The sequence below is a fragment of the Pinus tabuliformis genome, chromosome X (assembly GCF_031772625.1).
Source record: "Pinus tabuliformis cultivar Carrire ecotype Pingquan chromosome X, CPIR1, whole genome shotgun sequence".
NCBI classification, from domain to species: Eukaryota; Viridiplantae; Streptophyta; class Pinopsida; order Pinales; family Pinaceae; genus Pinus; species Pinus tabuliformis.
The window spans coordinates 79,877,691-79,904,889 of NC_142308.1; the positions used below are offsets into that span (position 1 = coordinate 79,877,691).

Consider the following 27,199-nt stretch of genomic DNA (forward strand, 5'->3'; position numbering starts at 1 on the left):
ACTTTTCTTATGCTTTTCCTTTCCTTTCTTTGGAACCATATATGGCCTGCCACAGATGAATCATTCCATGTAGAATTGCCAATGTTGTTAGGAGGTCAGTGAACTCAAAACTCTAACATGACTCGCATTCCAGAACTAGGTCTCAAAGCATGTTCTAATATTGGTGGAATTAGAAGATGAAAATCTAGTAAAACAGTGGGAACAAGATGGAATGACGAAATTGTGGCAATGACTAGAATACTTGAACTATGTTCAAATGATTCAAATCTGCTTTTCCATTGAATCCTATAGAGAATATCCTTTCTAAATTTCCATTCCCATGACCATTTTCACAACAATCCTAAGAGTGAAAAAAACAAGGCCCAACTGTACCTTAACTGTCAGGAAACTGGTATTGCCTAATGTCATGAAAGTTGCTAAGTACATTGACAATATCATGTCATTAGGATTCTTGTTCAAGGAGAAAATAACAGTGATTGTAGTGACGTCAAACACTCCAATTCTAAACTCACAATAAATATGTTCTAGATGATGCAAAGTTGCTAAGTGGTTTCATAGATAGCTAATGGGTTTGAGCTGGTGGTTGATAGGAAAATTGAATGCCAGGATCCCACAAAAATTTTGAAAGGCCAACATTCAGATTTTATCACATGCCTCAAACAACACCTTAACTCTTGATATATCATGAAAATAAATGCCAGTGAGCCCATCCCTAGGGTCTTGCAGTTCAAGGAATCATTTGAACCCAATGCATCAAGTCTATTCTTCCTTCAAGGTCCGATGCTGTGATGAGTTAGTGGGTCCCAGAGGGATAATTGGGCTATCAGAGATCAGGGAAACAAGCTTTCCCATGGCTCAATGCCCGACGCCTTGGAGGCCCAACATTGTGATCTAGGGTAGATCCCATCTTGATGAATGGGGATTAGAACCATGATATGTTTGGTAAATGACCTAGCTCATATTGAGGCTTGAGGAAAAGAAGAGGCAATTGCACTCAAAGTCTGAGGAAAAAGATGCTATGTTGTTAACTAACCTGTAATAGACTTGATGTTTGACGCACAATGTAAGCATAAACCTTTGCTTAGAGCTCGGTCAAATAATCCTTGATCAAAATCTAAAAACTGTATAACCTTCCAACTCTCCAACCTTCAAGACGATGTAAGCATGGGCCCCACCTTAGGGCTTGAAGGGGTTAAACCTTGCCTGTGACCAAAACTAAAAGATATTCCTATCACCGATATCAGCTACAGAGTTTAAGATATAATTCTAATTTCTCTTAAGAGTAAGGCACCCCATGCCCCTAATATTTCAACTACCTTAGCATAAATATGAACGAGTGGCCTGGATTAGATGATAATATCCCCATATCTTGACATCAAGGCTCTCCAAAGGCAAGATGACTTGGTCAAAACAGGAATGAAAGATTCAAAGCGAAGACTCAAATTCTCTGCTATTCGCGATTTTAGGGCTAGGACTCAAAATTTTCGAAGTGGACCCACAATATGTGTATGGGAGTGTTGAGGGCCAACACACCCCTTATAAATAAGTTACTCTCAAACTTGGATATTAAGAGTGGGCCTTGATGGATTCACTTATATGAACTTCTTGGATTGCAACTCATAAACTAATTTTGAGAGTATTCATAAGCTAAAGTTCCTTTTCTCTCCTCTTCATTTATTTTAAAATGAAGTTGCATGAAGCACTCCCTTTTCATTTAAGCATGTTTATTTATTCCCTTTTTTGGTTGATAAATTTCCCTTTGTTAGCAAAGTGAGCTTACCTTCACTTTAGATGACTGAAAGACTAATTCAAAGCCTCTCTTCATTAAATATAGTTGGCAGTTTTCTGACACTAGAGATTTATGCTTCCTCACCCTTTTAGCAGTTTAAAATTAATAGAAACTTTTGAGAACCTATCAAACAGTTTACAAATAAAATAGCTAAAAAGAACTAATAAATACACAGAAAGAAACATATAACACAAAATCTCCTTACAAATAATTTTTAGAAGCATACCTGATGAAACATAAAAGACTCTCCATGAAGGGATATCTCAATGTACTGTGCATTTGAAATTGTTTCCAGTTCCCCACAAGTACAAGACAGAATTTTCCTAAAATGAGCGGCAGTTATTCTATCAGCTTCATCTGGCTCATGCAACCATTTTGCGCGAGAGCGTGTCAATACACTAAGTGCATCTGAAGTATTTGACCCACATCCAATATCATCAGTGGAAACCACAAGATCCTCTTCATCCTCACTCGTACCATTGAGGTTCAATTTTCTCTTTTCTAACTTGTATAATATTCTCTTTCTTGCATCATTTACACCCTTTATTTGAACTTCCTTTGATTTCAGGCTGGATCCTTTCTCAACCAAAGAATCTGGTCTGGATATTTTAACAAGACTCTTGGGTGAACGCTTTCTGTACTGAGCACGGATAGTGTAATTGTGAAAAGGATGCCTCCCCTGATATTTAAAAGGATTTTTTTTTAGTAATATAGCATACAAGTATAACAAAATAATTTTCAAATTCAGCATGAAGAGGAAAATAAGTAGAGATCATAGAACCATTTCTGTGCAACGTTTTAGCTTAGCTTTGGTAGATTTAAATCACCCATTGCATTCTAAGAAAAGTCTTTATGCAATTGGGTTTGGAGCTTTGGTCAGATGTGTTATGAATTTCAATTACTACATGAATATGCGACAATGGTCAGAACTCTCTCTCTTACAGGCATTTACACATTTCATTCATCTGTTTCAATTATGAATTTTTCAACCATGCTGGACAGTTTCTCCACAGCATTCTCTTTATGATGGATGGTCATCTTTTTCTTCATTTGGTAATTTCTTTTGAGAAATCTCCTGAGCCCTGATCACATAAGACCAGTGGAATGCATCATTATTTTCACTAGACTTCTACATCTGGTCTCCTAGCTATTCCCTAGGTTATCTAACTTGACAGATTGTTTCCTTCTTGCTTCAATTTCAGCTTCACGGCTAATACTCTAACCCTGAGGCCTCAGGTAATACATAAAGATTTTTCTTATGGTCTTTATAAACTGCTAGCTATGTTGCACGAAACTTCTAGGAATCCAGCGTTTCGGGCCGTACCCATACCTGAAACTCTGAAACTTGACCGAAACTCGACCATCATGTAATCATCTATGAGAGATAATATAGACTTGTTTTTCCTTCTAAATTGTCATCTGTGGGTCTTATGCCCTTTTTTCTTGCAAAGATATTGTGTTATTCACTTATTTATTTATATATACATATATGACGTTTAAACTGACATTTCCAATTTTGGGAGGTGACGTTTCTACATGTATCCGTTTAGGAAACTTCAAAACATTTCGGTGTTTCGTGCAACTTAGACTGCTAGCTACCAATTTCATGAATTATCATTCTTCCAAGTCGAAACACAAAAGCATGTAAAAGCATATCAGAGCAAACAACGAAGGAAACAGTGATACTGATTCATTAGGATGAAAAAAAATCTTAAATAAGGATGAAAAAAAAAGCTTATGCATATGATGGTGAATGCCTTGCATGTATATGAAGTTTCGGTACACCCACTGAAGTGGCTCTAATTTACAAAGAGAGTTTCCTTACTGAACAAGATGGCAGGAAAGAATATCAAGTACAGAGACTAATCTATCTTTAACACACTCCACAATCTTTTTCAAAAGCAGAACATAAAATTGAAAGAGCCTTGATCATATGAGAGAAATTATCCGTTTACCAGCTAGCATTAAGCGCAATACTTGGCTAGAATGAATAAATAGTCTCGTGCTATAAGAGTCACAAAATTTATACAAGCAGAAACTTACATAAAACATCAACATATCTGATCCCCACGTTTTCCTAGAACCAAATTTCTTACGGAGTATATGAACAAGCACTGAAACAAAGAGCATCTAACACCCTTCTCACTTGTGCACTTACAAAGGGAAAGAAAATCCATCTTTTCCATTATAAGTAACCAACCATACTCATACTGATTAGGCATTTCTGGAGAATTGCTACAAAATTTGAACCTCTTCTAAATTGTATTAATGGGATTCTAATATACAAGAAACGTGTTTGTATTAATAGTTAAATGGACTTCATGACACCACCATTGACCACCATGTATTTAAAATGAAATACATGACAATAATACAACAATAATATGATCATATGGACTTCATTGGACCAAAATACCATGTAGTTACGTGGTGTTTTACTTTAGAAGAAAAAAATAAAAGGTCACAAGAAAATGTTCAAAGAAGTCAAGTTCCATGTTGAGGTAAACATCAGAATATAAAATTATAAGAAATATTCTAGGATATTCTCTATAAAGCAAGCATGAAGACCAAGTATCATTGTACTTTGACGCAAATCCCCAGCCAAAAGGCAGGCAGGCTTCTTGCCCCTCCTAAGTTCATGTGCAAGGGGAAGGAACCTGTGGATGCAATCAGGATACCTAAACTAGAAACCTTGAATTTCTACTTAGAAACAATGTTGCAAACATCACGAAAATATTGCCAACATTGCAAGATTTTGAGATATTTTTGAGGAAAAGATATTATTGAGCAATATTTTCCTTGATGAAATATCACAATTTTCATTTCAATATTATGATATTACTGCACGATGACGGAAAATATCAGCAGGTCACAAGTATAGTCACATAGAAGGGATTTGTTTTTACTTTTTTTTCATCATTTGGGAAACAAAAAGAAGGGTTTGGAGAACAAAGGAGGAGGAGAGTGATTTTTGATTGAGCCAAGGATGAGGAACACACCATATTCATTGGCCATCACCGTGTTATTATAGAGTGGGGATTGATTTCCTTCAAATGAGGATGCATTTGCAAGTATGGGCAACAATTTCCATCATATCTTTTGTTGCTTTTAGATTTTTCATAGGTTTTCCTTTATCCATTACTTTTCCCTCATATTGCTAGGGAGAGTGTGCTTATTTTCCATAATCAACTTATTGTGGAGTGGGGATTGATAGTGTGGAAAAAGTCTGCAAAAAATCCCGATTTAATCCTAAAAACACGATTTTTTGAACTAAACGATTTAATCCCCTGACTTTTTGGCGACTTTTTCACAAAGGAAAAAATCACGATTTTTTCCTTATACTCCCGAGTTAATCAGGAGTCGACCCAAACAGTCTTCCTCCCTTCCCAGGCCGTGGATAAAGAGGCCGCAAAGGTGAAAAAACTATAAATTGAAGCTTCCATCCATGCATTTTCAAGTTATTGCATTGTATTGTTTGTCATACTTCTTGCGACATAGCAGTCTCATTTGTAATCTGTTAGTTTTGAGGTTAAGACATGTTTTTGTTTTCCAAGCAAAAACAAATCTTTATACTTCATATTTCTAGTTAGAAAGCAAAGTATACATTGGCTAAGCCTCCAGGCTTTCAGTGATCCAGACTCTAACAGCCACTGCCCCTTCAAAAGATTACAAAAGTACCAAAAGGATAGGCATACAACAGTCTTCCATAAAAAGAACTCCACACCATCAAAAACATTGTTACAGTTGTTGAATGCTTCCAGGAGAAACAACAAAGAGGAGGTCATGAAGATCAAATAGCAACAACCTTTCCAAAAAAAACAAAACTAGTGCCTCAAAAAAGAACCCATTTTTCAGACAGGAACAAAGTACTTGTGAAATCTTGTGACAGCAAAGATCCTTCCTGCAATGAGAGCACGTTTTGAAAGGGAATCTTCTTTAGTGGTGAATTCCCTGTAAATGTGGGGAAAGGTTATGTATCAAAAGTGGCTTTTACCTCCAAGAGTTTTTGAATAATAGATGCCAACGCTAAGTTAATAATCTGACATCTACTGTTTTCTCAAAAAGTAAGCAGCTTGGATTCACCAAGCGTTAATTTTCACATCTACTGTGATACTAACTGTTAATTTTCATTGGACCTACCACCTGACATCTTATTACCCAAGCAGATTACAATCTACTAAATAAATGCATGATGTATTTCTTAATACAAACAGCAGAAACAAAAATTAAAAGGGGAAGAGGATCTGAGTGACTAATTACTTGATGACTTTTAGATGACTCATGATATACATTTATTATATTTTTTGTTGATATTTTGACTCTTGAGAGTTGAGACTCGGACAGGACTCAAAATTCAGGAGTTGATTCACTATTTTGATATGTGATGTAGCATTAGACTTCATATACATATTATATATTAGCTTTCTTTACATGTTTATGTGGAAATGAATTTATTTGATGTTGTGGATACTCTGGATGTTAAAATAAAATAAAAAAATGAATAATTTTGTGTTTCTTTTATTTTGCCAACTTTTTGCCGACTTTTTCAAAAAACTCCCGACTTTGACAAGTTTTTCAACTTTTGGACCCTTGCTGAATTAATCCCGACTTCGACTTTTTCCACATTGGGGATTGATTCACACAATTGGTGGTGTATATGCATGTATGTGTAAAAATTCCCACCTTTTTTTTTCAAAATTTTGATCGGTTTTGCATGCCTATCAATTTTCCCTCTCATTTTTTTTAAATAACTTTTAGTGGATTGTCAGAGATCTACGATTTATGAACCGTTCAGATTTGTATTTTATGCAAAATTTTTGTATTTTGATTCTCCAATGTTGATTTTAATTTATTTTGCACCTTAGGTTTAATCATTATACTGAAGATTGAAAATATTGGGACATTTGGACCCTAGGCAAGAATATGGTGAACTCGAGGGTGGGTTTAATAGACAAAAGTTGAATTGCAAGTTGTGTGGGAAGGAAATATGATGGGGCGAATCACTCAGTTGAAATACCACTTTGCACAAATTCTAGGACATGGAGTGGAAACTTGCTTAGGAGTTGTTGAAATTTGCAACTAGGTTCAGTGTTCATAATATTCCATGTACTATTGATTTTATGTATTTGATGTAAAGAGAAAAGAAAAAATTACTATTATTATTTTATAGCATGGGTTTCATGCTCTAGGTCAATTTATTTATAGGTCAAAGCACCCATTGTGTGCTTCTAGGATTTGTCATAGAGCCAAAGAGTCAAAAGAGTCATTGTCATATGTAATAGACCCTATTGGGCTTTTTGTATCAAGTCAAAATAATTTATTTAAGTCAAAAAGTGTCAAAAGTCTCCCTCCAAGCTTGGAGCATTGATAGAGGCAGGAGTTGCAGATTGGGAGCCGAAGGACTGAGCATGTATAGGGTATGACCGAGAGGAGATGAGAGAGCATGCGATAGCCAGATGGTCAGAGTATCTTGTTGAGGGCAGACTGGTTGTCGATGGACTGACACCAAGCCCCAGTTTGTATCTTGTACTAGTGGATGTATGAGGGCCATTATCCCTGGTATGGGAACCCTAGACTATTGTATTATATTTGGTTTAATATAACAAAGATTGGGATTGTACAATATTATACAATTTTGTTGAAAACTGTGTATATTGTGCATATGTGATTTACTGCTTATATTTCCACTGTGCAAAGTAGTTTATGGTTGAGATTCTTGGTTTGGTAGCGTCAGTGATTTTAAGACTCTAACCTAGACCCAAGGTTGTGGAAATTCAACATGGTATCGGAGCGTGTCTGAGCTACTTTGGAAGTAAGTAAATCAAAGTTGTGCGTAGCGAAGTACAACGTGAGAGGGGGTTGATCACATTATGAGTTAAGGATTCACTACAATGTCGAAGTTGCAGGTAGGTATCCGATATGAGGACAGGTTGGAGGGGTTGTCCAACTATAGTCCATGGAAGGAAAGGATCAAGTTGATCTTGCAGGTCAACAGGGTCTGGGATTTTGTCGCGAAAGAGATCAAGAAGCCAACCGACCCTAAGGAGTTGGAAATATGGGAAGATTTGGATACGAGGGCGAGACTGATCATTGTTAAAATTAGCATAGGGGCCAAACTCCATGTGGGTCATCTTATTAATGGAAGCTGATATATTTCTTGGATCCCTCTCATCGAGAGGTGTAGGATTGATCTAAAGATCATCCGATTCCGATAAGTATTTATGGAGATATGAATTTATTTGTGTTATGGGACAATTCGTCAAGGTCGGCCAACAACCAAATAAATCCCACTTGTGCTCAACGTTTTAGTATAAATAGAGGTGGCCTTCAAGTCATTTCAACACACTTAGGATCTCTTCCTCTCTACTTGTCTTTGGGTTTTAGTAGGAGGAGAGATCCTAAGGGATAATGTTGCGCTAATCCAGAGGGCAGAAGCCGGAACTGTCGGGAACTACCGAAACTGCCGGGAATAGTCGGAATAACCAGAATTGCCGGGAATCGTCAAAACTGCCAAGAAAATCCGGAACTGCTAGGAATCGTCGGAACTGCCAGGAAACGCCGGAACTGCCAGGAACTGCCAAGGATAGTGGGAACTGCCGAAACTGCCGGCAATTGCCGGAATTGCCGAGAATAGCCGGAATTGCCGAAACTACCGGAACTGCTGGGAATAGCTGGAATTGTTGAAACTACTAGAACTGCCAGAACAGGCAGGAAAACTGATGCAGAGGGCAGAAGCCAGAACTGCTGAGAACAACCGGAATTGCCGGAACTGTCGGGAACAACCGGAATTGCCAGGAACAGCCGAAATTGCCGTAACTGCTGGAATAGCCAGAGCATCTATCTTCGAAAGAGAGCAACATGCAAGGGACAACTAACTAACATTGGGACAGTTGTATGGTACTTAGCAGCGAATACACCAAGCATGCAATGTTACAGCTAGCATGCAAGGGACAGCTAGCATGCAACAACAAGCATGCAAAGGACAACAAGCATGCTAGGGACAACAAGCAAGCAAGATGCAACCAGCACATAGGTTAGTATGGCAACATGGTGCAGCAATGGCACATAATGCAGTATAGTGATGGGTACAGTCATGATTAATGAAGCATGATGAGATGTAGCGTAGTGATGATGGGTGCAACATAGTGCAGCACGGTGAGGTGCAACATGATGATGAAATGCAACACAACGATAGGTGAAGGAGTCACCTTGGAGAATTAGTTGAAGCAGCATGTCTTCAACTGATCTCATGTATCATCTTCTTAGAGATGATCTATGCTCTTATCTAGATAAGTCAAAGTGTTGACTTCTGTTGTAAACGTACTATCTCTCTCTCTCTCTGCTAAACTATTGAAGAACATATAAGAAGAATTGATCAAGGGTTTCCCCACATTGGGGTTTGTCCCTAGCTAGCGCCACATCTTGTGTCCTCTTGTCTTGGCTTGTCTTTTGCAATTTATGTTTATGTTCTATTCGCAGTTTACTTCAATGCTGATGTGATTGCTAATCTGGAAAAGATATTGAGCTAACTGTGAAAATTGAAATAAATTGCTCTAAGCATAGAACATACTTAAAATTTAACATGGTATCGGAGCTGAGGTGAAGACAATGCCCAAGCAAGAGTGAAAGAGCAATCACTGAAGACAGTTGGGAAAGGACAAAAGGATCAGTGGATTCCTCATCCCTCTTCAAATTCACTAAGGGTGAAGTCGACGTAGAGAATATTATCATAATAGCGCAACAGAAGTTTTTGAAGATCACTTCATTGGGAAGCTCGGATCTAAAGGATGGAAGGAAAGGCAGATGCCTTGGTTGAAATAAGTTCGGCCATTATGCGAAGGAGTGTTCGAATGGCAGAGACACATCTCTTGATGAAGATAACAATCATTCCAGGGACATCTTCAATGATCAAAGGAATGATAGGTAATGCAAGGCATTAAGAAAATGGCCGACTCTTTAAAGAAAGCAAGGAACCCTAGGAATGAAGAATCAAATGTTGTTTTTGATAAGATAAAGAAGCGTTGTCTTGTATTGGCCTTCTCCTTCAGATTCTTTGGGAATCTAGCTTATTGATTGTAGTGCTTCAAGGCACTTTATCGGATAGAAGGGTGCACTCTCTAATTTGGTAGAGATGGAAACAATCATGGTATTATTCTTGGAGCCGATGCCACCTATCTTACAAAGGGTGTAGGGAATGTTACCCCTCAATTGAATGAGGGTAACTCAATTCATTTACAGAATATCTTTTATGTACTTGATCGCAAGAAGAACCTGGTGTCCATTTCAGCAATGGAAGTCAAAGGTTACAGGGTGGCACTCATTGATGGAAAGGTACGTGTTTGAAAATAGAATTTTCAAAGATGTTTTTTAGTTCAGGGTTGTATCAAGTTGTAGGAAGTCCACTGGGGACCATGTCCATTGACACATAGAACCGGAGGTCTATGAGTCAGATGGTGACAAGGATGCATGAATTCAAAAAGAGCATGAAAGTACATGTCTGAGATGTACCAAAGGAAAATATTACAAGGGGACCATTCCCCTCATGTAGCAGGTCCACAGGTTTGGAACAACCTGAGGGGTTTGAGATTGATGATCAAGAATCTCACGTATGCAAGTGGAAGAAAGCCCTTTATGGCTTGAAGCAAAACTCCCCGGGCGTAGTATGCTTGGATTGATAGCTGCCAGATGAAGCTGAGATTCACTAAGAGTGAAGCCGATCCAAACCATTGTTTGAAGGTTGTGGATGATAGACCTCTCATACCAGCACCTTATGAGGATGACCTATTTCTGACAGGTGCAGACCCTCTCATTTGCAGAAGTAAGAGGGAGTTGGATTCCAGATGTGGAATGATAAACTGCAAGCCTATGACTACCTTGAGGATCTTAACTTTCAGAAGTTATATGGTAGTGATGTCAGACCAGATTTGGGAAATGCCTCTGAGTTTCATAAACTCATTCGCGTTGATGTTCTTGGTGAACTTCCGTCTGGATATATGTTTTGCAGTTAGCATGGTGAGCTCATATTTGGTTGAGCCTCACTGGATTGGTGCCAAGAATCTTCTGAGATATCTTCGGGGCACAATCTCTCATGGATTGAGATACACTGCCGGAAATATGAAACTGCATGATTATTCGAATGCTGACTGGGCAGGCAGTGTGGAGGATTTCTAGAGCACTTCTGAGTGTTGGTTCTCTTTGGATTCTGCTTCAATATCATGGATGAGCAGGAAGCAGAAGTCGGTTGCTATAAGCACCACTGAGACTGAATACATAACTGCGAGTATGATCTCGTGTGAAGCCGCATGGTTGCAGAAGCTCTTAAGTGAGCTGTTTGTACACATGATGAATACCATTGTGATTCTATGTGACAACCAGAGGGGGGATTCAATTATTGAGGAATCCCGTACTCGATGACTGCTCCAGTAGATAGACAACAGATACGGCCTTATCTGGGATATGGTAAGTCAATGAGCGAGGAGGCTCCATCGCCTTGAGACTGATGTACAGCTCGCAAACATTTTGTCAAAGCCCCGGGGAAAGGTCAAATCTGTGACTTGCCCAAACGACTTGGAGTCGTTGAGAGACCTTCTTATAAGGGTATTGCATTTTGCAAGCATTGAGCTCTAGGAGCTCTGGGGGGCTTGGGGTACTTACTGGAGCAACATACGACCACAGGGTGACTCACCCTCCCCTGGTGGTGGGCTATGAACAAGATGACAGGTTCAACCTTTCCCTGTGATACCCTGTGGAGACTGTGGAATAGGATGATTAGTTCTTCTGTGGGCCGGGATGATTAGTTCTCCCATGGAAACTATGGAATAGGATGATTAGTTCCCCTGTGGGCCAGGATGATTAGTTCTCCCGTGGCAACTGTGAAACAAGATGATTAGTTCTCCTGTGGTTCGGGATGATTTGTTCTCTCGTGGCAATTGTGAAACAGGATGATTAGTTCTCCTGTGGGTCGGGATGATTAGTTCTCGCGTGGCAACTGTGGAATAGGATGATTAGTTCTCCTGTGGGCCGTGATCATTAGTTCTCCCGTGGAAATTGTGAAACAAGATGATTAGTTCTCCTGTGGGCCGAGATAATTAGTTCTCCCGTGGCAATTGTGAAACAGGATGATTAGTTCTCCTGTGGGCTAGGATTATTAGTTCTCCTGTGGCAACTGTGAAACAGGATGATTAGTTCTCCTGTGGGCCGGGATGATTAGTTCTCCCATGGCGACTTTGGGGCAGGATGATTCGTTCTCCTGTGGATAGGATGATTAGTTCTCTTGTTGAGGCATCCTACCCATGCAATGTGGGACTCATGGGAAGTACCTCTCATCTGATCAATAAGCAGGGAAATGGGGTTAGGGACCATAGTAGTACTATTGATGGACGCATCGATGTATCTACCGTACTCCCTATGCTAAGATGATCTCCAACTGATCTGGGATCAGTATGAGTGGTTTGAGACATTCTCTTGTGATATTGATCTGGGATCAATAAAATTGACTTCGGGCCAGTAAGAGTGATGTGACACACTCTCTTCAGATGAAACTAACTTCGGGTCAGTAGAGAATGGTATGAGACATTCTCGATCAATTCTTCTTCTTCATGGTTCAGCAGAGCAGTGCAGGGCACTAATGGCAGAGATAGTACAGTAGAACATATGGATCAACGGATGGAGTTCTCCCTAGTTGAGAGGGAGTGTTAAAATTGGCAACTAGGGCCAAACTCCATGTGGGTCATCTTATTAATGGAAGATGATATTTTTCTTGCATCCCTCTCATTGAGAGGTGTAGGATTGATCTAAAGATCATCCGATTCCGATAAGTATTCATGGAGATGTGAATTTATTTGTGTTATGGGACAATTCGTCAAGGCTGACCAACAACCAAATAAACCCCTCTTGTGCTTAACGTTTTAGTGTAAATAGAGGTGGCCTTCAAGTCATTTGAACACACTTGGGATCTCTTCCTCTCTACTTGTCTTTGGGTTTTACTAGGAGGAGAGATCCTAAGGGATAACGCTGCCCTAATCCAAAGGGCAGAAGCCAGAACTGCCAGAACTGTCGGGAATAGCTGGAATTGCCGGAATTTCCAGAATTGTCGGAACTGCCAGAACTGTCAGGAATAGTCGGAATAGCCGAAATTGCCCGAACTATCGGGAATAGCCATAAATGTCGGGAAAAGTCAGAATTGTCGGAACTGTTGTGAATAGCGGGAATAGCCGAAATTGCCGGAAATGCCGGAACTGCCGAGAATAGCCGGAATTGTCAGCACTGCAGGAACTATTGGGAATAGACGGAACTACCAAGAATAGCCGGAATTGCCGGAACTATCGGGAATAGCCGGAATTGCCAGAACTACCGGAACTGTCGGGAATTATCGAAACAGGTGGAAAAGCTAATGCAAAGGGCAGAAGTCGAAACTGCCAAGAACAGCTGGAATTGCCGGAACTGCTGGAACTATCGAAACTGCCAGAAACTGCCAAATTGCCGGAATTGTTGGAACTGCTGGGAACCGCCGAAATTGCCTGGAACTGTCAGAATTGCCGAGAACAGCCAGAACTGTCGGAACAACCAAAGCATCTATCTCCAAAGGAGAGCAACATGCAAGGGACAACTAACTAACATTGGGACAGTTGTATGGTACTTCGCAGCAAATACACCAAGCATGCAATGTTACAGCCAGCAATCAAGGGACAGCTAGCATGCAACAAGAAGCATGCAAAGGACAACGAGCAAGCTAGGGACAACAAGCAAGCAAGATACAGCCAGCACATAGGTCAATATGGCAACTTGGTGCCGCAATGGCACATAATGCAGTACAGTGATGGGTACAGTCATGATTAATGAAGCATGATGAGATGCAGCATAGTGATGATGGGTACAGCATGGTGCAGCATGGTGAGATGCAGCATGATGATGAAATGCAGCACAACGATAGGTGAAGGAGTCACCTTGGAGAATCAGTTGAAGCAGCATGTCTTCAACTGATCTCATGTATCATCTTCTTAGAGATGATCTATGCTCTTATCTAGATAAGTCAAAGTGTTGACTTCTGTTGTAAACATACTATCTCTCTCTCTGCGCTGAACTATTGAAGAACATATAAGAAGAATTGATCAAGGGTTTCCCCACATTGGGGTTTGTCGCTGGCTAGCGCCACATCTTGTTTCCTTCTTGGCTTGTCTTCTGCGATTTATGTTTATGTTCTATCTGCAGTTTACTTTAATGCTGATGTGATTGCTAATCTGGAAAAGATATTGAGCTAACTGTGAAAATTGAAATAAATTGCTCTAAGCATAGAACATACCTAAAATTTAACAATCATCCTAGATGGTGTGAGGGGTGCCCTAACACCTCATTTGTCTGGGAAGAACACCACACATGAGATGTGGGTGTCTCTTCAGAATTTGTTCCAGAATAAGAACGAGAACCAGGTATTAGTATTGGAGGATAAATTGAAGTCCACCAAGATGTTAAAGGGTGAAAGCATGACCTCGTATCTGACGAGATTGTCTCAGGTCAAAGATGAGCTTGCTACCATCGGTGTGACTGTCTCAGATGGAGATATGGTAAGGATTGCCTTGAAAGGGTTCACCGAGGAATGGAAGCCCTTCATCAAAGGAATCATTGCCAGGGAGAAGCTGCCAGACTGGGATAGGCTGTGGGATGACTTCATTCAGGAAGAGTTGCAAGACGAGGATCTTCAGCTGAAGCAAAAAGCTTCAGATGATGACGTGGCACTTGCATCACGAATGAAGGGTAAGCAAAAGAAGGACTTGAGTAAAGTCAAGTGTTTCAACTGTGGCGAGATGGGTCATTTTTCGTCAAGATGTCCGATGAAGAAGAAGGGAAATGATGAGAAGAAGAAAGGAAAGCAGGTCGCTGGTGTTGCCACTTCAGCAAAGATGGACGATCTCTCCAGGAGATTGGAAGAGGAGGACTTTGCTATGATTTCTCATTTCTCGCAGAGTACTATCACTGAGGATGGATGGTATGTGGACAATGGTGCGACGAAGCATATGACAGGGTCACAGGAGGTTTTTGAGACTCTAGCTGGATGGGACTTGAAGTTGCACATGGTGTTGGGCGACAAGAGTCAGTTGGAGATCCGAGGATCGGGTGTTGTGCCATTCAGGATGGAGACAAGACATATGATGCGGGTCCAGGATGTACTATTTGTACCAGGACTCAGATATAGCGTGATTTCCGTCTCGATGATCGAGAGGAAAGGGTTTGAGGTCTTGTTCCAGGATGGGAAGGCAAGACTCAGGCTCAGAGGCTCTAAGTCCAATGGGATTGTACTCGGAGTTAGAGAGCATGGTCTCTACAGGTTGACAGCCAAGCCTGTGGATCATGGAAAGAAGCAGGTGGAGTAGGTACAGGTTCCAAAGAAGCAAGAGCAGGTGCAGGTGCAAATGCAAGCTTTAGAGGAGAAGGTACAGGTTCTCGAGAAGAAGGTACACTTTCCCAAGAAGGTCCAAGTTCCAGAGACTCAGAGGGAGTCTAGTTCAAGAGGGAGCTTGCAGATTCAGAGGGAGACTCTGCAACCCAAGAAGAGCGTGTGGTCAGTGGTGAGCAAGGGTGCTCCTACAATTGCTAAGAAGGAATCATGGAAAGAGTGGAAGATGTTATAGGATAAGAAGAAGAAGCAGGTTGCTTCCAGTAGTGACAACGACACTTTTGAGAAGGGTGTAGTTCACCATATAGGAATTGTTGCGATTGTGAGCGCCAAGAGTTGGGCAAGTGTTGTGTGCAATGATGATGATGACGAGAGACTTCCTAGTATTGGAAGTCCCTCCCTCGCTAAGAGGGAGTGTTGATTTGTGTAGCCTGGGAAGTACTCTAAGCCCTAGGGTTCAGGGTTTGGAAAGCAAAGCGCCACAAGGGCAGCTTGTGGGCATGGAACCCAAGCATGGGGTTTTGGCACCCATCAAGATTTGGGACAAAACATTGATGGATTTACGACATGTGACGGATGAGGATGATAGTGCTTGGAAAGACGATTCCAACGCAATGAAAATCGTCTAAATCCGAGTTGTCGTTAGAAAGATATTAATTTTTGAAGTTGGCAAATTAATTTGGTTGTCAAGTAGGCCGACTTGATATAAAATAGAGCCAATAGACGTGCCACTTCAAGTGAGACATTGAGCCCCTCTTTATGCCTATAAAAGGAGGACGAAGGCTCATTGTTTAGGCATCCAAGAGAACAATACATCCTCTAAAATTTCGGCGGAGAGAAGTGTTGAAGAATCTGGGGCTAATGTAGTTAATGAGATTCTTCTTGCATAATAACTATTTGTGAGGCATTTTGTCTTTAGATTATTAGCACAACCTTTTACTTATTATCATTAGTGTGTGTATTTCTTACTTCAACAAATAGCTATCAAAGCAAAGAGACAAGAGCACAAGATATGGCATTCTGCCAGGGCCAAAACCTCTCTCTCTTGGAGAGGAAAACCGCACAAAATTCTTCTTATAGAGATTCCTATTGACGAACAACAAGACCACACTCCTACCTGTTAGGCCACTCCAAGACCAAGACACCAATCCTCTTCTTGCTGTTGAGATCATCATCGTCATTGTTGCTTCATGGAGGTCATCATTATTGCTTCTTCACTGAGATATTAATTCTAACAACGAGATCATGAATGCTGCTCCATTGTTACTGTGATCTTCACTGTTCTATTACTGAGATCATGTCTTCACTTGAATCAACGCTATAACGATGAGATCTTGCACGAAGATCTTTTTCATAATCAATACTTGTTACTAAGTCTTCGTAAAACATAGACTGAGATGATAACTTCATCTAGAATGTATGATGTGCCATAGCGTATTACTGTGAGTTCTATTCATCGTGAATATACAAACACTGAGTATGCTTTTGTGAGATCATCGAAATTCTTTTGATCGTAGTTAAGTCGAGGCTTTATTATGCCAAAATAAAGATTATATCAGTGATCAAGGTTATACGTTGATTCAGAAGTAATGCCGTGATTGTATGTCGTGTTAGAGCATGTGACTAGATTACATGTCGAGAGTGCATCGTGCAATTACAGAGATCAGAGACTTCGTTTAGTATGCCGAGAGTGAGTGTGTTCTTCTGACTGCACCGAGATCTTCATTATCTTACCCATCCGAAGGACAGAGACCTTCTGAGATTGCGAGGTCTTAGAACTATCCTCACTCACTTTGATTACCATCGAAAGCTGCAGAGATGTCCGAGACTCTGTTTTGTACCCACGAAGAATTACAGAGAAAAATCGAGATTTGTTCTCTCACTTTTGCGAAGACCTTATTGGGTATATATATAGTGGTTTGTTCAGTGTGTAAGCCGACTTGAACTGTTGTGTCCTTTTATTGAGTCGACATGTCATCTATATATACCTTGAAGCCGACTTGATTGTCTTTCACATCTTTTGTCGGTAGTCTTCTTCGCTGGAGGATGGTCCTTGACTTGGAGGGCTACATAACACTAGGTTGACCCATATTCATGCTCAAGAAGAGCTCTTTGACACGACTTTGATTCTTTGACTTTCCTAGACCTATGGAATGAGCAAGAAACTCATTAGAATAATTTACAAAAATAATATTTCTTTTCTTGTCAAGTACAAAGAACAAAGTTACACTTACAAATACCGAACCTAATTACACTTTCTTCAACACTCCCTCTTAACTAGGGAGGTATTAACAATGGTACTTGGTCATTCTCAATCTGAAGAATTTCTCATAAGAAGAATCGAATTGGTGATCCCATCTGTAAAGCATCACATCAATCAACATTGTCACAGTGCAAGGCCTTAACTAACAACTCCATCTATCCACGAGACCATGACTACAATGATGGCGAGACCAATGATTTATAGACACCTTCATCATTGTCTCTCAAGGTAAATACCCACCCGGGTGTTCACTGAGTATGACCTTCTATGACTATTCTTATCTTGGGTTCCTAGCCCTCCAAGAATATCGGTCCTCTTGCCTACTCTTACCTTGGATGCCCTACACATCCTCAAAGAGTATCGGATGCCAAATGATTACCCAACCCTCCATTCTTTCTTCCCAGGTGAAGGCAAGAATGTTGTGTCTATCATGTGTCTACATTTCCATTCATGGCCTTCACCTAGACTTACGGCTGTTAGTCCTGGTCTAGTGCATGACACATGAAATAGGAAAACACAATTGTCACTCCTTTGTAATCAGGAGTGATTTAATACAAGCTTCCTCTTGATCAAGGACCTGTTAGAGCTTACTCTTAGCTAGGGACTCTTCAATACATCAGCAACTTCTTCTTCGTGGGTGCTTCAGCTACTTGATCAACTTCTCTCCTTGATGTCATGAAAGTTAGTTGAGCTTCTTTTTTGTAGGGCTTTGGCCATCCATCACTTTCCTTCTTGGTTTGTCATATCACTCCTTTCTTCATGGAAAGTGCCCTTTTTGATACATATCCAGAACCTTCATCGTATGGCTACTTCTTTCTCATGCTTCTTTCAGGAATTTCCATCCACCACATGGATGCTTAGTTATACTTGCGCTTACAACTCTTGTTCTAGTAGCCCTGCATAAGCTCATCCAGTTATTATTCAAGAAATCAAAACACAGCATTAAATCAAATCGTACCTTTCAAGATGGCTCTTTATCATGACATCTTTCTGTAGGTATCAACATCTTGCATACTTGTTGACACATTTCCCAAAGATATACATTGTCAATGGTCTCTATCTTTTCCAGAATTCTTTCAGAGTCTCTTCATATTTAGGGAGATTTCCTAGTCAACTCTTCTTGGCCTTTTGGATGTTGATTGCCTTCATCATGTTTGCAAAGCTCACGATCTCTTCCTTCCTCACACATTCCATTCTCAAGGGTTTCTAATCAGAATAATTGTAGTCAACCAACTCATACTTTATATGAGGACATATTATGTTGATTTCATCTAGTGTGACTTATGCCTTTCTGCATCCTTTCAGAGGAGGAGATCATTTTCCCTCGATAATGCTTCTTAAAATAGAAGTGATGATCTATATTACCTGCAACCATATGACATGACATTATAAAAATTAATACAAGCATACATACCTCATTTTATCTTCAGGTCATCTAGGATTCTTCCAACAACTTCCCTGATTGAAGTGTCTTCAATCCCTTGATCTGCTTCATCTCTTATGACATCATACCATCATCCCATAAATTCCATAAGTTGGAGTTCCTAATGAAACACTTGCTTCCTCTCTTGATTAGTAAATCCTCCAACTAGGATTCTATCAAAGAATTTTGAGGATCTTGTATATCCTCATATGGGAGATGTTTCCCCTTTGACTTGATATATGTTGAGACCTGTCATAGATGACTTCTTCCTCTGCTTTAATGTCTAATGAGGTTTCAAGAGTTATGTCCCTTATGTTCGACTATCATGGATTTTGTTTTCCATGATTCGCATGGTGATGCCACAAGCTCTTGCTTCTAATTCTTTCATGATCCCACTATGCATCTTAATTTCATAGCCATATCTAAAGATTTAGGAGCTTATGATGGGACCCTTTTGTGAGGGAGGCCATCTAATCATAGTGGAGATCTATTGCTCCCTCTTTCCTTCGCCCTTTTCTTCAGCTTCCTCCATCTTTCCAGCGATATGAACTTCTTTCCATATTCTTTTCACAACATTGAACCTTATACTATTTGAGGACTAAACTTTCCTTTCCTTTCTGCACATGATTGAAATACTTTTGTCTACAACTTGTCTTTCCCTATACAGTATTGATTTGGGGTAGCATCGGATGTGCTCTAGCCATGAAAATTGGTGAAGAGGCTAAAGCACATGAGATATCCAAGACCCAGAAATGGTTTCGGCAGATTCTACGCAGTTAAGGAGATATTAAAATAATTAATATCTTTAATGGAAATCCTAAGTCTAAACTTAGGAAAAATAAAATATTAATGGGTATTAATATAAAACTGGGTTCGAACGTTCTAAATGACATGGATCAAGCCAAATCTAATCTTAGCCGTTCATTAGAGATGTAATCTCGGTCGTTAACGGACCTACAGGAAAAGTATAAGAGGAAGCGTGAGGGTCAGTGGGAAAACACACCAGAGTGATCAATCATTCGATTTTCTAGAGTGGGGTTTGCTAAGAAAAATCGAATCAGTGATCAGTGTGCAGCGAGGCGCAGTGAGTATGAGGCAGAGATAGTGCCTGAAGACCAGCAGAGAGGCAGACGCAGAGCCAAAGAGAGCCACGCAGAGGTTGCAGGAGTGACACAGAGGGTCAGAGAGGCTGCGTAGAGCCTGAGAAGGCTGACATAGAGGGTTTCAGGCTGACGCAGAGGCCAGGAAGGCTGACGCTGAGCTTCAGATTGTGCTGGAGAGGGTTTCATGGGGCAGACTTTCCGAATATCTACTTCCGAATAGAGAGGTATTACTGTCGGATTATTTTCTCTGTCGGATGAGCCAGTTTGGCACCCAATTGTACTCAGAAAGACTGCATAATAATATAACCCTCAGAATTGTTGCACCGATTTTCCCAAGTTGGGCTTTTCCGGGGACGTTTGTCCAAAACAACGGTGTCACTTGTGTGTTTGTCTATTTCTTTCAGTTGTTGATCTGTAGATGGTTGAGACTGTATTGTGTTTATTTCAGTGTTTATATGGTTAAATAACTTGTTAGTAATTAAACAAGTAGGCGAAATAAACCAGAGAATACAGATAAAATTTCTAACGAGTAATACTTAGAAATTTCAACATGGTATCAAAGGGTTGTAGATCATAGGAGAGCTGAAGGCACCAGCTGAATCAGAGCATTTGCAACAAAAACAGTGATCCCAAGTGACAGAAGTTGTTCCTAGCAGAAAGCAGCAGAGAAGGGTTGAGGTAGAGGGAGTACATCATCAGTGCGAGGCAGAGAAAGACCAGCGCAGAGGCTGAGAAGGGCAGAAGAGGCTCAAGAAGAGCCACGCAGACACCAGCAAGGTTGATGCAGTTGGCTAGTGGAGCAATTCAACCAGTGCCGGGATTGCACAGAGCCTAGAGGCTCAGTCCTTCAGTTGCTGGGGCATAGGAAGCTGTGGGAAGATTGCGGGGAGTGAAGCTAGTGGGGTGTTGTTGCCGCTGAGACAGAATAATACCTAACGGGGCAAAACCAAGGTAGAGGGAGTCGCTACCTAGGCGGATTTCCAGCCAAGGAATCCAAATCAGTGTTGCAGGAGCATAGGAGACTAGAGAGGTGCGATTCATCCGTTGGCAAGAAGATTTCCAGGAGGGAAATAGAGACTCAAAGGGAATCGAAGAGAGATCTTCTAGAGGGAAGTAAAGACTCGGAGGAGTCGAAAAGAAGAGCAGAGAGATGGCCATGAACGGACTGAGGGATCACGACAGGCTAGACGGGGCATCCAACTTTGTCATCTGGAAGGCCAGGATCCTGTCCATTCTAAATAGACATCGCATTTAGGCCTTCACCTTGAGAACTGTGGCTATCCCAGTTGACCCAGCGGAAAATGAAAGGTATGAGGATGTGATGGCCAGGGCGAAATGCATAACCCTTGATGGGGTCAAGGATCATGTAGTCCAACATATTGCTGAGAAGGAGACGGCAAAGGAAATGTGGGACACCTTGAAGACATTGTATCAGCACACTTCCGTGCAGAGGAAGAGGTTACTGGAGAATCAGCTGCGGTCATACCAGATGTAGAAGGGGGAGCAGATAGATCACTTCCTTGGCAGGTTGAAGGAGATCCAGGACCAATTGACTTCCATAGGGGCCACGCCAGATCAAGAGTTGATGGTGAGGATCGCTATAACGCAGTTTCTGAGGAGTGGGAGCCATTTGTCCAAAGTATTATGGGTAGAGCGAATCTTCCAGATTGGGAAGAATTGTGGGCGACTCTTCACCAAGAAGAGATCAGAAGGCTGACCAAAACGGGAAGCAGTAGCAAAGGAGCCCAGTCAAGACAGAGGAGGAAGAGGATGCAGCGCTGGCATCTGCGGGGAAGTAGGAGAAGAGAAAGAAAAAGGACCTCTCCAAGATAAAGTGCTTCAACTGTGGGGAACTAGGGCATTATGCGAACCAGTGCGTCTAACTCGAAGGCAGCGCCAGCGAAGGCAGAAAAGGAGGTAGAGGAGGATGACGATTGTGCCATGAGTGCTCATGTACCTCTAGAGAAGAGGTGGGGAGACATCGAGCTGTAGTCAAGAAGACTACAGGCAATGAGGGGCAGGATCCTTAAGGCACCCAAACTCTTGGATTATACCTGGCTATGGGAGCCCTGAAGTGAGAGTAGCAGGATGGTGGATGTTGGTAGAAACAAATGCGATGAAGTGGTAGAGAGTGCCAAAAGTGTGGAAGTCCCATGCAGCGTAGAGGGGGTTGTAGCATTGAGAGAGGCCCAGAGGAGGTTGCAGCAATGCAAGATGGCACAAAGAGGTTTGCAGCGGTGCGAGAGGTACGGGGTTGTTGTAGCAGCGTAGAGGCAGTAGAGGGAGCACGAGATAGCGGCAGAGAGAGCTTCAACATCGGGAGTGTTTTTAGCTTGACAAGGATGTCAATAGTTGGGTGGTTCAGTTACTTACTTCTTACTGACTAAGTTGCAATGCAGTAGAAGTAAGCAGTAACACGATGCACCTTGATTGGGGGGGTTGAAGTGCAGATGCAGTGTTGGGAGAAGGGACCAGCAGTGGCACCGATGCAGAGGGAGTTGTCATACAGATGCAGCAGTGGCAGTGGCAGAGCCATGGGCAGCAGTACAGGATGCAACAGTGTAGAGGATGTTGGGTGGGGAGGCCTAGCATCAGCACAGGTACCGGTGCCGTATAATCAAAGTGATGCTCAGTATGGAGTATTATTAGAGTACAGTCGTCACTAAGAGGGAGTGTTGATTTGGGGTAGCATCAGATGTGCTCTAAGAATGAAAATTGGTGGAGAGGCTAAAGCACATGAGATCTCCAAGACCCAGAAATGGTTTGGGTAGATTCTACCCTGTTAAGAAGATATTAAAATAATTAATATTCTTAATGGAGTTCCTAAGTGTAAACTTGGAAAATAAAATATTAATGGTTATTAATATAAAACTGGGTTAGAAGGTTCGAAATGACATGGATCAAGCCAAATCTAATCTTAGCCATTGATTAGAGATGTAATCTCGGCCATTGAAGGACCAACAGGAAAAGTATAAGAGGAGGCTTGAGGGTCAATTGGAGAACACACCAGAGTGATCAGTCATTCGATTTTCTAGAGTGGGGTTTGCTAAGAGAAATCGAATTAGTGATCAGTTTGCAGCGAGGGGCAGTGAGTATGAGGCAGAGAGGCAGAGATAGTGCCGGAAGACCAGCGCAGCGGCAGAGAGGCAAATGCAGAACCAAAGGGAGCCACGCAGAGGCTAGCAGGGACTGTGCAGAGGCCAGAAGGGCCTGCATCATCCACGCAGACGCTGCAGGAGTAACGCAGAGGATCAGAGAGGCTGCGCAGAGCCTCAGAAGGCTGATGCAAAGGGTTTCAAGCTAACGTAGAGGCCAAGAGGGTTGACGCTGAGCTTCAGATTGTGCTGGAGAGAGTTTCGTGGGGCAGAATTTCCGAATATTTGCTTCTGAATAGAGGGTATTATTGTCGGATTATTTTCTTTGTCGGGTGGGCCAGTTTGGCAACCAGTTGTACTCAGAAAGATTGCATAATAATATAACCCTCAGAATTGCTACACCGGTTTTCCCAAGTTGGGTTTTTCCGGGGACGTTTGTCCAAAAACAACGGTGTCACTTGTGTGTTTGTCTATTTCTTTCAGTTGTTGATTTGTAGATGGTTGAAACTGTGTTGTGTTTATTTCAGTGTTTATATGGTTAAATAACTTGTTAGTAATTAAACAAGTAGGCGAAATAAACCAGAGAATACAGATAAAATTTCTAACGGGTAATACTTAGAAATTTCAACAGAGACCACAAATTGTCAGATTGGGTGACCTTCTTGTTCATTGACATTTGTTGTTAAAATTTGGGTACCAGAGGACAAGTGGTTCCCTAAGGCTTTGATCTTTGGCCTAGGAAAAAGTGTCCAAATTTATTTTTTACTTTTCTCCTAAAGTGACTTTATAAGTGGTAAAGTCAATTTAATTTAAAACTGACTTTATAAGTGGTAAAGTTACATTCTAATTTAAAAGTGACTTTATAAATGGTAAAGTTACATTCTAATTTAAAGGTGACTTTATTAAAGTCAATGAAGAATTAGAAAGTGAAAAAGTGACTATGGAAATAAAAAGTTAAGTGGGTCTTTATTTAAGTGGGTGAGTTAAAAAATAGAAAGTGAAAATTAAATGCACATTTATTCCCATCCCTAGATCTAATTGAATCTCAGCGATTAGATCTTAGAGTAGCCCAAAGGGTCATTTAGAGAATAAAAGGAGAAGAAAAGATGAAAAGATCAATTCATTATTTCATGAGCATTTGAGAGAAAGAGAAGAGAGAACAAGGAGAAAAATTCTGAGCAGTGAGGAAATGAAGGAGAGCAGCAAGAAGACATTTCAGCAAATCTGGGCAACAACATTTATTGGCACACATCCCAAGGAAAAATCATACAGCATGAAGAAAGGCACAGATATCGAGGAAGAGGGACAACAACAAAAGCACAAATTTCGAGGCAGATTTGGGCATGAATTTCGAGGCAGTTGTACTGCTAAAACTCGTACAGACCGTACAACAAGTTATGGGCACATTTTTCGAGGCTAGACGTATAGCATTTAATGTTGTTTTATTGCTGGAAAATTTCTGTTTTGGTTGTTTGATGATTGGCTTTTCGAGGCAAAGTGCAAGCACAAAAATTGAGATAAGTTGTGATTTTTGGTTGCTGGAATTTTTACTGTGTATTTCAATTTCTCTGTAACAGCGTTTTCAAAAATAAAGAAGAGCTCTCAAACTAGTTTTCCCCAAGAGTTGTAGGTGGTTTTTCCAGGGTCACATTGACCAAAAATCAGTGTTATTTTCTGTGTGTGGCTGTCATAATTTTGCTGTGTTTTATTTCTGCAATTTCAGCAGTTGTGAAATCTCTAAATTTGTGTTTTCAGAAAAATATTGTCATTTCCAGATTTTAGAATTTTTATCATGCTTGGATTTAAAACTAAATGCATGGAGTGATAAGGAAAACTGATAACCGAAGTGGGGGTTGAAATTTCTTCATGGTATCAGAGCTTGGTTGGCTGAAAAGTGTAGTTTGGGACAACAAAGTGAAAATTACAGCAAGCTAATTTTTACACAGAAAACAGAAACCTTTACCACAGATTTGAAAATTTCAGTTTGGTAGGATAGTGAAACATGTCTTTGGGTTTGAGAGTTGAAGACAGGTTGGATGGGCAGAACAACTACAGTGCATGGAAGGAGAGAATCCAGAGCATCTTTGAGGAAGCAAAAGTCTGGGGCATTATGGTAAATACCACACTAAACCCAGTAGTAGTACCCGCTGATCATGTACAGTTGATAGAGTTTAACAAAAAGAATGCTAAGGCAAAAAGATTGATTCTGGAAGGAACAAAAAACCATGTCATTCCTCATGTGAGAGGAAAGACTTATGCACATGAGATGTGGACAGCCTTGACCAGTGTTTACCAGAGCTCAAATGAAAACAGAAAAATGGTCCTAAAGGAGAAACTGAAGGCCATTAAAATGGCTAAGACTGACAATGCTACAACATACCTCACAAAGATCACTTTAGTAAGAGATGAGTTGGCAGCCGTAGGTGAGATCATTGCACCCGCTGAGTTGGTGAGGACTGCTTTGAATGGTCTTCTCAAGACTTGGAAGAATTTTGTGGATGACATTGTTGCATGGGAAAACCTTCTCGATTGAGAGAGGTTGTGGGATGATTGCATTCAGAATAAGATCAGAAAGAACCATCTTGGGGAAGCCAAACAGGTGGAGGAGGATGACAATGTGGCATTGTTAGCAAGAGGCAAGAAGGGCAGAGCAAAGAAGCAAGCTTCCAACAGTGGAGGCAAAGGCAAAGGCAAGCAGCAGAACAAGGAGAAGAACTATTCCAAAGTTAAATGTTGGAATTGTCAAAAGTTGGGACACTATGTTATTGTGTGTCCGGAGAAGAAGAACAAGAAAGGGAAAGAGAAACCCATGGCAGCTTTTGCAGAGATAGAGAGCTTCTCAGAGAGCTCTGATCGGAAGTTTGGGTTCATAGCTTGTGAGGCCACTAGTGCAGGATCACCTGCCATACAGGGTCAGAGGGAGTTTGCATTCCCCACTACTAGCAGAGCATCTTCTAGCATTTGGTATGTTGACAGCAGCGCTTCCCGCCACATGCAAGAGTCAGAGAGTACTTCTCAGAGCTTTTAGAGGGTGATACTGATATGGAGGTATTACTTGGTGATGACAGCGTTGTTAGAGCAGTCAGTGCAGGGACATTGACATTTGATAAGGGACCCAAACCTCCCTTGAAAGTGTCAGATGTTCTATATGTGCCTGGAATGAAGAAGAACCCGATATCCGTCTCAGCACTTGAGGACAAAGGGTATGATGTGTTGTTCAGGAGAGGGCAGGTGCTTATATATCCTAGGGGAACTCCAGCTTCTTTAGCTAGAGAGATTGGTGTGTGCCATGCCAAGGTGTACAAGTTCTCATTCCAGCACCTGATGGCATTGAGTAGCAACACCCGAGACAAGACCGACAACAGATCTAGCAATTCAGAGTTGTGTGAGATTTGGCACCACAGGATGGGGCACATGTATCATGGGGCCCTGAGTACATTGCGGGAAATCACCACTGGTGTGCCAGATTTCAGTTCTGATCACCTTGATGTATGCAAAGGATGTGCTATGGGGAAGTTTGCCAGATCCACTTTTCCCAACGATGACAGCAGAGCGATCGGGATCCTTGACTTGATTCATACTGATGTGAGTGGTCAGATGTCTCATGTATCCTTGAGTGGCTGAGTACTATGTTTTATTCATTGATGACCACTCCAGGAAGACCTGGATTTATTTCTTGAAGACCAAGAGTGAAGTCTTCAAGCGGTTTCAAGAGTTCAAAGCTCTTGTGGAGACCCAGACAGGTAGGAAGATCAAGGTCATCAGGTCGGACAATGGAGGGGAGTATACCCTTGGTGAGTTTGTTGATTTTTGTGCTGAGGCAGGCATTAGGAGGGAGCTCACAGTTCCTTACAACCCCTAGCAGAATGGGGTTGTGGAGAGGAAGAACAGATCCATTGGAGGGGTTGCCAAAGCCATGCTTCATGATTAGGGGTTACCTTTATTTTTGTGGGCAGAGACCTGCAACACTGCTGTGTACTTGCAGAACAGGAGTCCGCATCGTGCCTTGGGGAATATGACTCTGAAGGAGGCTTTTTCTGGGTAGAAGCCTGATGTTGGGCACTTTCGTATCTTTGGGTGCCTTACATATTCCTATGTCCCCAAGGAGAACCGGACCAAGCTAGAGCCCACTG

At 41.3% G+C, this 27,199-nt stretch overlaps 1 protein-coding gene across 2 annotated transcripts in view; it reads right to left on the bottom strand.

The window, feature by feature from the left end:
- The window catches only part of LOC149138463 (putative tRNA pseudouridine synthase), a 364,078-nt gene that overhangs the window by 170,316 nt on the left and 166,563 nt on the right, over positions 1-27,199 (bottom strand). Inside the window, exon 6 of one of the 2 annotated variants that reach the window (XM_089448316.1) lies at positions 2,016-2,468. The exons of the other annotated variant lie outside the window; for it this stretch is intronic. Coding sequence (XP_089304442.1) covers positions 2,016-2,468 — 453 coding nt within the window. The remainder of the gene's footprint in view (positions 1-2,015; positions 2,469-27,199) is intronic. 2 annotated transcript variants of the gene reach the window in all.